The sequence below is a fragment of the Impatiens glandulifera genome, chromosome 8 (genome assembly GCF_907164915.1).
Source record: "Impatiens glandulifera chromosome 8, dImpGla2.1, whole genome shotgun sequence".
Taxonomy (NCBI): domain Eukaryota; kingdom Viridiplantae; phylum Streptophyta; class Magnoliopsida; order Ericales; family Balsaminaceae; genus Impatiens; species Impatiens glandulifera.
The window spans coordinates 895,621-906,881 of NC_061869.1; the positions used below are offsets into that span (position 1 = coordinate 895,621).

Genomic DNA, 11,261 nt, shown 5'->3' on the forward strand with positions numbered 1-11,261 from the left:
AGTTACTCGATTTGATCTTTCATATGAATGACCTCTTACATGTATCCTTCCATAATTTGTATGTATTTCTCACTATTTCGACTATATATGTAGATGAATAAATTTTGTTTGACATGACATTTTACAGCGTTACTTATCAACAATCGACTGGTAAAAATTCTTCCAATACTGTTTAATTAGTTTCGTTCGAATTGCTCTACTACAACCATTCTCATTTAAAAACTCAAATGAGTTTGTTTTTGGAGAAATTCTCAACAAATTACTTCATCTTTGAATATTTATAATTGAAGTTTTATTTTTATCTTTCAATTATTTATGCAATTTAATATTTAGATAATTAATTATTAATTTTGATTTTATAACATTATCTTTATTATTTACTCATTAATTTCTCATGTCCTTTTAGAATTTAAAAAATTAATTCTTTTTTAAAAAAAAAAACTCTTATAATTGATATTTTTAATTTGATTAGCTTGGATACAATAAATATCTTATTTTTGAACTTAGGTGTTGTGAGGATGATTTTTCACAATTTTTGTTTATAGTTTTTTCTTTTGATATTTTGTAAAAAGCATACTTTTAAATGAATTTTATATTTCTAATGAATTAAAAAATTGAAATGATAGAAGAAGAATTTAGTATATTCCATTTTAATGGTAACTATACAATATTGTTTCTCCTTCTCATGTGAATTCATGCATGTGGACACTAATCTAATGTGGAGACAGAATATATATAAATCATCTATAATTTTTTATCTTTTTTCTTAAACAACCTTTCCCCTAATTGATCAATTTTATTAAACTTGAGCAAATGGTTTAATCAATGGCTTCTCCTATATTATATAATCTCCTAAAGGCAAGTGGAGATATTTATAAGCCAATGGTTAGACCATAAATACAAACTCACATTAACAATTCGAACCAATGATCAATTCGAGTGAGTTATTTAAACTTAAACAAATACAAATTCTCCGTACTTTGTGACACTCTTATGAATGAAGACGTGTTCTTTAAATCAATACAACAGTTATGAAGATATAATTAATACTAAATTGGATTGCGCATCTTTTGCAATGTAACAAATTAAGGCAAGATTGCTTTAGATGTGAATAGAAAACAAAAGTTAATCAGATTTTGCTATTGTTAAAGGTATTACTACTTATATTTAAAGTGGCATGAGCTTTATGATGAGATGTTTTGAGAAATCTAATCACAACCCACATTAAGCAAATGGATCTTTGATATTAATTAAGGATGAAATCTCACACTTTAGTCAAGACGGTTAATTATTTTAAGTACAATTATGAAGGATAGTGGCTGGTGGGGTTACTAAACAGCTGCCTTTTTAAGAGGGTCCAAAGGGTATTTATGTTCCTACATAATTAATTAAGTACTCTTAACATAAATATATAACTTAAAAAGAAGAGCTTACTTGCAAATTAAGTCCCATGTTTTATAACATCAAGAATAGGGTAAAGATATTAGCATGTAACGTAAATTAACAAAAATAACACTAGAAAGTTTATTAACCATGACAACACATTTAAAATCGAGAGTTTACTCACGATTATTGAATATTTATAAACTTGTAAAATTGAGAATTTATCTAAAATCTTGAAAATTTACTTTTAACAACAAAAAAAAATTGTTATATATATATTATTAGTATTTATTTATATAATTATGATCTTTTATATATAGATGGAACTCAATTATAGAGTATAACTAGAAATCATGAGTTATATAATAAATTAATTATTTTAATTTATTTATTCAAATAAATAATTTTTTTATTTCGTAAACTTGTATAAAATCTTAAAATAAAAATTATCTATAAAATTATAAAACTATAATATATTAATTGTAAAATTATAATATTTTAAACTAAAATAATAAGAATTTGACTAATTTAAAAATTAATTTACCTAAATTAGACTTGTTAGTCTTCTCAAAAAAATCTAAAATCATACAAACACTATCTCGAGATTTTAAACGCATTAATCCTTATTATAGATACTTTTTTATATATATATATATATATAATTAATTAATAATACACAAAAGACAAGGCTCAGGGTTCAGTAATATATATATATAATATATATATATATATAATATATATATATATATATATAATAGAAATATGACATGATATATACTCTATTTTTTTTTTCAATTCAATTCACTATTTAGTTTTTTAATTTTTTTAAAGAATGAGGAAAAAACTCACTTTCATCCATTTAAATGTATTCATAATTTTCCTTTCAAATCCTAAAGTAACCCATTTCATTTAAAATTTATCCCAACTTTTATTCTTGGTTCCTTCTTCAATAAAGATTAATAATATATGTATTGACTAATAATATATAGTTGTTAACTAATAAACAAACAGAAAAATGAATGATAAACAATAAATAAATAAATAAAATTTATTTCATATAATATTAAATAGAGGACAACAGATAACTAATCTGGATTGAGGTGCTGAAGATAAAATTTAAATTAATTATTTTTTAATTAGACATAATTTAATTATAATTTTGAAATTTAGTTATTTTTTAGAATTTGTTTGATAGTATTATTTTTTTTTATAATTTATAGGTATTTTTAAATATTTTTTTTTTATTTTTTTATAATAAATATTATTTTTATAAAATAATTAATATTAATGATGCATATTCCAATTTTTTTAATAATTATCATTTACCTAAGGACTATTATGATAATTTTTACAAATCATATTTTATTGATTCAAACTAGTTTGATTTAACTTATACGATTCAATTTATTTATTTTTTATATTTATAATATTATTTAATAATTAATATTACATATATTTATTAATTTAATTTTAATTATTAATAAATGATTTAAATTAAAAAATATTATATTTGAAAATAAATTATATTAATATATTATTTTTATAATTTTTTGTTAATATATAATTTTAAATATTAATAAATGACTTAAATTAAAATATATATATATATTTTAAAATAAATATATTAATATATTAATTTTTTTAATATACTTAATATAAATATAATATAAAAAATATAGATATATATATAAATATTTAATAATATTTTAAAATTCGTCTCTTTTATTTGAAAATGATATTATTTTTTTCTCCATTTTTATTTATATTTTTAAATTTTTTAAATATTTAAATGATTAATTCAATACAGTAAAATAATTTATTATTATAAACGGTACTTTTAGTTAATTATTTAAGGTGAGTTTAATTTCTAAAATTATAATTATAAAATAAAAAATTCACAATATATTTATATTTCATATTTTGCTTAATTATTTTATATATTAAAATATATATACATATTATAAATAATATATAAAAATGTATTTAAATGTATATTTTATTATTATAATAGTTTTATATAAATATTAAAAATAGATGAAATAAATAAGATAGAATAAATAAAATGATTAAAAAATATATTAAATAGATTAAATAAATTACATAGAATAAATAAATAAAAAATATTTAAAAATGATGAAAGAAAAACAATGAGATTATAGGTTCAAATGTGAACAAGGAGTAGAGAAAAAATTGAGTTTAAACGCAAAAATATGTTTGATTATAATTTTTTGCGTGAACTTATTTTACAAAATTATTGTAACATCTTATTACGTCAAACGCTCAAACACTAAACGAGCTTATAAAAGCCTAATCAAACCCGCCCATTCTTATTATTTTTGGAGTTCATCCTAAAATATTTTATGAATTATTTTCAAACCCACCCTAATATGATGATATATATGAACCACTTGACACTCAATACAAACATATATAAAGAAAGTCCTTCAATAAAAAAAAATAATATATTTTTTCTTTTAATTATTTTATGTTAATTAATCTTTATTTAAATAATTTATATTCAATAACAAATGTTTTGTTACGACCTATATCAAATGTTGGTACATAGTGTCGGTGATCACTCCTTAGGTTTGACGACTTTTTTATTAATTCAAAGGTGAAAATTGAAATTGAAATTTTTCTATTATATTAATTTTATAGAAATTTAATTAAAATTTCGGTTTCATATATATATATATATATATATATATATATATATATATATATTTTTTAATATTCTTATATAATATTTTGGGGGTGATCTAAGTTAAGTTAAATCTGTGTTGGGCTTAAACTCGTTACACAAATAATTTTTCTGATGTAAAGAAGTGATATGTCTCCTTAATTTTTTATTTATTTTTATTCACATTTTATTTTTTGTAAATCTAAAAAAAATGTTAAAATCAACATTTGTACACTCGTTTCCACCATATTAAGAGGAAGTAATAATCAGCAATGGTTTGATCTGTCACAAATATATATAGTAAACTCACTGGAGAAGGTTTTTAAATAAATACATTTAAAAAATATCTATATTTTGGGCCTTCTCTCAAAAGACATCCATAAAGCCCACATTCCATTGACCATTAAAGAAGGGATTAGTTTCTAATCCTGTGACTAAATGAGTTTTTAATTTAACCAATGATAAGATAGCTAGGACTCTTAAAATATTTATCTTAGCTATAGACTTTTCTATATAATTTATCTTAGGACTTAATTAACTAGTAAGTGATTTTTCATGCCACAGTTTCTGAATCAATAATTAGAATCAACTGACATGACTCATGATGGTTTAATCACCACCCTTAATACTCATGCCAACCTAGGTAATTGCCAATTATTAGAATCAATTGACATGAATCATGATGGTTTAATCACCACCACCCTTAATACTCATGCATGCCAACCTAATTACCAATAATTAGAATCAATTGCCATGACTCATGAATCATGATGGAGGGACCTATATATTTATACCTCAATAATTATAATCTAAATGGCATAATTAACCATCCCGCAAAAAGATGTAATTATTCATACGAAAAGTTTCTATTTATTATATTTAAAAATTTGTAATGAAACTATTGATTAGATTAAGAGACGTTACTATTAGAATAACTCATAATTAAACCATAATCCGTAATATAGAAAATTGTTGTTATTGAGATCATGTTGTAGTTAACTATTTACCACAAAAATGTACATGAGTTTTGAGTTCATACCAACCTTTCAAAACTACCATAATCCTTTCTCAAGCCAAACATGAATTTTTTGATTCATTTCATTTCTGACGTTCAATTTCTTGAATTACTTAAGTTATCTTTCATATCATTAGCATAATGATATGAATGTAGTTAACATTTAATTTGAATTAAAATATAAGTAAATAGTTTATTTTGTTTATATAATTATTAATTATTTGTAGGTATATTCATGGTTTTATTATTTTTTAACATTGTCAAGTACATTAATGATATTAGAGTGATACAAATTTTGTTGTTGTTGACAAATAAATACTTATTATGAAATACACTAAGAGGATTTGTTTATAAACTAGATAATGCTATATAATTATAATAATAACAAATAGAAATAAATTAAGTTTGTATTATTATTTTAATTGATTGAAAAAAAAAATATTTTATACTATTTTTTATTATATAATGCATTAAATACAAATTTATAAGACACATTATACAAAAATTATTCTTCAAACAAAATAATAATAATTTAAACAATTTATATCACTTGTATATTCAAGTTACATAATTTTTTTTAATTAAAAAGAACTAACATATATTAACATGGAAATCCAACATTACTTTTCCATTTCTAATATCTTTACCACATTTTACATTTTATAACATTTTACTTGTATCTTCTATCAAAATTACAACATAATTATTTGTTAATTTTTGTTAACTTTGTACTTTTATTTTTTATTTTATTTTATTTTATATTTTTTCGTTGTGTTTAAATGATTTTTATCATTTTTAATTTAAATGAATTATTTAAGAAAAAAACTTTACCTTATTATGTCCTTTCTAAATATTATATTTTTTTTAACAAGTTCAATTGAGAAAGATGATCATTGATCATAAAGGTTTGAAGTTAAAAGGAAGGTTCATATCTATAAATTGAAACATTTTTAGTAAAAATTAAACTTAATAAAATTAGTCTCTTATTAATTAATTAGGGGTGAGTTGTGATTTAATTAATATAAAAAGTGGCATGAAGTAGTTAGTCAATTGAGTCTTGATCCTATATAATATATATACATGGTGTAATGTATGGGGATTAGCATATGATTAGTAGCTAGGCTTAATTAACAACTAAGAAAAGCATGTGATTACACATGATTACAAAGTAATTGAGCCGCAATTAGCTAGCGAGCACACGATTAACCAAACTTAAGAATCTTAGTTTATATCATTTTATTTATTTATTTATTTTTATTGTAAAGAATAAAGGGGAATCGCAAGATGTGGGGTCATCATATCTTCATTTCCTTGTCACTTTTCTCTATGCAAAATCAGAATCATAATAATTTTGTATTAATTAATTATCAAACTTAAATCAGATCTCCTCAAATATTCTCATGCACCTCCACGAGGCCTCCAGTCTCATCCACATAAACAATTATTATGTTTATTTAGCAAACCTATTATTGATAACATCTCTATGGACTATGATCACCCTAATTAATATTCATCATTCATTACTCTTTATTTATATTAAAAATTGGATAAACACAACGACAAAACATGATATAAAAAATTCACGTTACCTAATAAGTTATCAAACTCGTAAGTTCTCAAGAAAAACAATTAACTCTAACCAATTCTACTGACTTTTCCGAATGAATATCAGAAAACGTCATAATATTAATAATATTAACATTATGAATGATACGCATTGAAAATATATAGATTTGTCATATCAGCCGCAGCAATCAAAATTTTTCAGCAATTATTCAATGACTCAGGCATTACACAATGAATCATAGTAATACTTTACAAAAGACTTCAAATACTAGTTATTTCTCGACAATACAAAAATAAGTGAGTTGCCATTATTTTATTTTTTATTTTTGAACGTAAAAATTCAACCTGACTATACACAATTATGACTTTTAATTTAATTTAAAACGTTTTAAGTAAAAATTAAATAATAAGATTTATTATCTTAGAAGCACTTTTCCTCTTGAATACCATTTCAACATTTGCTCTTAATTAATTATGGGATTTTAAGTGTGTGCACCAAGTATTTGAGGTGGGAGATTGGGTACCATTTTAAGTGAATAATTTACAACAAATTGGTTGTTGACCTTGTATTTTATTTTATGGGTTTTTTTCTTTCTTAAAATTATATAAGATAATTATAGTTATTACTCATTTAAAATGTTATATGAAGCCATGATTAGTGTGATGGTCCCTACTATTAAGACCAACTCATTTTAAGTTTATCAACCATACCAATAAGAACAACAATATTTGTTTATTTTTCTCATCAAGACCATGATGATGGAGAAATATTAGTTAAAAGGGAAATTTTGTTAATCTAGCTAATTAAGAATTAGTTTTGACAGATTAAGATATAAAATTAATAGAGAGCTTTTGAGTATGGAGAAGAACAACAAGTTAGCAAGCAAGCTATTAATCCTAACCACCACACATTTTTTTAAAAGAAGTGGAGATTTTTGTGACCAATTGGAAGCTTGAAATGCTGATGAAACCATAACAGGTTGGCACCAGTGAATCAAAACTATACTTTTTTTTTTTCATTTTTTTATATAATCTTATAAGTTTATTTAATTATTTTGAAAAGGATCATGTTATATATTTATAACATTTTCATGGTTATAGTGTTTATCGTTTATCCCTCAGGCTTGATCGACATAGTTATTATTAAAAAAAATATATAATTAAAGAAAACTAGCATGACATCATACAATCATAGCATGACACCATACAATCACAATCACCCGCTTCTATTCAAAACGCCCGTGACATTTTGATCTCCTAAGTCGACTCATACCACTAAACTATTTTTGTGGGATGAAAGTATGTTATTATTATTTGATGGAATCAAACTAAATCCATTTATGTTTTATTGATTCAATTTTAAGTTAAAGATATAATAATATATATCTTAATATTCTTATTCTCATTTTAATTCTTAATTAATTATAAATTCATGTAGATTTGCAATTCATTACAAAGAACCATATAAACATTATTTTTTTTATTAGAAACTAACATAAAACATAATCATCTAACATTTAATTCAAGTTAAGGACGTTTTAAGTGAGAATTGAACTCGTAACTTTTGATCTCTTAATAATCATTTTTATTACTTAAAATTAAGTTAATGAGTTCATAGTATATAAAATAACTCAACTTAATCAAACATGGTTTCACTGCTTATCCAATCACTTAATTCATTAATCAAATATTAAAATACTTTTTATTTAAATATTTTTTTATATATTAATACATTTTAAATATTTTTAAATAATTCAAGTTATTTAAAAAAAATATATGAATCCGAACAATTTCTTCAACAACAATTAAATATGTAAAGCTATGACCTCAAAATTATGAGTTTCAATTCATTTAAGAAGTTAGAAGTGGAATCAAAATCCCATTTAATCTCTTACAAACCAACTTGCAACAATACAAATAAATTTTTGCATCAAATAAACTAAATAATTGACTAATGATTGAATTGAATAAGATGTATCAAACTAATCCATATTTATATATTATTTCAAGACCCATCCTCTGACCTCTGATCCTCCTAATTAATTGCTCCCGTGGGGCTCAATCATCCATCACTTATATTTTTTTGAGGAGAATTTCATTATTTCAATGTCATATAATCCGGTGTCACGCCTTTCCTCCCTTTCTTTTATATATATACTCTGCATAATGTCTTCATTTGACAGAACATAATCACATCTCTCTTCCATCTCTCAAACATAGACATGGGTATACTATTAGAGCTTCATGATACTGATGATCAAGAAGTACAATCACCAAGTGTAGAACTCTCAAAGATTGCTGTTTCATCTGCCCATGGAGAAGATTCTCCCTATTTTTCTGGTTGGAAAGCATATGATGAAAACCCATATCATGAAATTCATAACCCATCTGGTGTTATACAGATGGGATTGGCTGAGAATCAAGTAAGCAATCATAAATCATAATTACAATCTTCTTCTATCTCTCTTTGTCTCTCGATATATTTATAATAAGGTTTCTTCAAATTCCAGGTTTCGTTTGACTTGGTGGAAGAGTACTTGGAGAAACACTCTGAAAAAGCTCTGTTTGGAAAGAAAACTAATTCTGGCTTTCGAGATAATGCCCTGTTTCAAGACTATCATGGCCTCCTATCTTTCAGAAAGGTAATTAATCAAATAAAAATATCTTCATTCAATTATATAGAATATTGAATCAATTTTGATGATGGTCATGATCAGGCAATGGCAAGTTTCATGGAGCAAATAAGAGGAGGAAGAGCTAAATTTGAACCAACCAGAATTGTTCTTACGGCTGGTGCAACTGCTGCCAATGAACTTCTTACCTTCATCTTGGCTAACCCTGGAGATGCTTTGCTTATACCAACACCTTATTATCCAGGGTAAGTAGTTTTTTCGTGAAAATTCGAACTCATGACCTTAAAGACATGAGTTTTTGTAATCTTGACACTTTTCTTTAATGGATGTAGATTTGATCGAGATTTGAGATGGAGAACAGGGGTAAACATTGTCCCAATCCACTGCGAAAGTTCGAATAACTTCGCTATCACGCCCGAAGCATTAGAAGCCGCGTACGAAACTGCACGCGGCTTGAACTTAAGGGTTGCAGGGGTTCTGATAACGAACCCTTCCAACCCATTGGGCGCAACAATTCAACGAAAAGTCCTCAACGAGATCCTAAACTTCGTGGTGGAAAAAAACATTCATCTTATATCGGACGAAATCTATTCAGGATCTGTGTTCTCATCGTCAGAGTTCGTGAGCATGGCCGAGATATTGGAAGATAGGAAATACAAAAACAACGAGAAGGAAAGAGTTCACATTGTTTATAGTCTCTCCAAGGATCTTGGTCTACCCGGGTTTCGAGTCGGTACGATATATTCGTACAACGATAAAGTCGTAACGACGGCGAGAAGAATGTCGAGTTTCACGTTGATTTCTTCTCAGACACAACATCTTCTTGCATGCATGTTGTCTGACGAGAAATTCGTGGAAAAATATATAAGGATTAATCGCGAGAGATTGAAGAGAAGATACGAGATGATTGTTAACGGGTTGAGAGAAGCTGGAATCGAGTGTTTGAAAGGAAATGCGGGTTTGTTTTGTTGGATGAATTTGGGTCCGTTTCTTGAAGATCCGACTATGGAATCCGAATTGGAGATTTGGAAATTGATAGTAAATGAAGTAAAGTTGAATATTTCACCCGGTTCTTCTTGTCATTGTTCTGAACCGGGTTGGTTTCGGGTTTGTTTTGCTAATATGAGTGAAAATACGTTGGAGGTTGCGTTAAAGAGGATACGTGATTTTGTGGATAAAATGGAATGGAAACGCGGCGGCCGGAAACCTATTTCCGGCAACGGCGCCGGTGATTGTAAACCAAACTAGCTAATATTACCATCTTGACCATATTTTTTTTGTTGGGTAGGACCCAGTTGACAGGCTGTCCGATTGTGCGCCGCCGTAGCGACGTGGTTTTTTTTGTGAATTGACTTGAATGTCCCTGTGGGAGGAATATATATATTCAAATCCGGGGTGTTTTCAGTCATTTCATTACGACTTTAGTCCCATAACGTGTACAGAAGGACAGCTTGACAATTATGACCTTCCCTTCTTTCTTGTGTGACCAGTGTTCCATTTTTTTTTTTATGTATTTTTTTTTGTTGTTGAAGAATATTGTTGTACTTTTGGATGATAAAAGTTTTTTGTATTAATTAAGACAGTTAATTTCCTGGTTGTTTTATATATTTTTCTTACCATTATTAAGTATGAATCATAATATTTTGTTTTTAATTTCCTGGTTTTTTATATATTTTTCTTACCATTATTAAGTATGAATCATAATATTTTGTTTCTAACCATTATATTTGAGTTGATGTCGTAATTGATCAGAGATTGAATTTAGTTGAATCGATTTTGTAAACCAAATTTTTTTAATTTGAATAATACTTTCATTTGTTAATGAATAGTTTATTACTCATACATTTCAATTGTTATGATACCTTTCTTAGTGAAAAAACAAAAAATGAAGTTACTGAATGTGATTTTTTTTTTTGTTAGTAAAAAGTCATACAAACTTCTCTTTAATCTGTAAACCCTTTTATACTTCTCGTAATTTTTATGA

General features: G+C 25.1%; 1 protein-coding gene across 1 annotated transcript; it reads left to right on the forward strand.

Moving 5' to 3' along the window:
* Positions 1–8,866: 8,866 nt before the first annotated feature.
* Positions 8,867–10,603, forward strand: LOC124911599 (1-aminocyclopropane-1-carboxylate synthase 7-like). Its single transcript, XM_047452103.1, has 4 exons — positions 8,867–9,067; positions 9,155–9,286; positions 9,362–9,522; positions 9,610–10,603. Exons 1-4 carry the CDS (start codon positions 8,867–8,869, stop codon positions 10,523–10,525), a joined length of 1,410 nt encoding a protein of 469 aa, XP_047308059.1. The 3' UTR covers positions 10,526–10,603.
* The last annotated feature ends 658 nt before the right edge of the window (positions 10,604–11,261 follow it).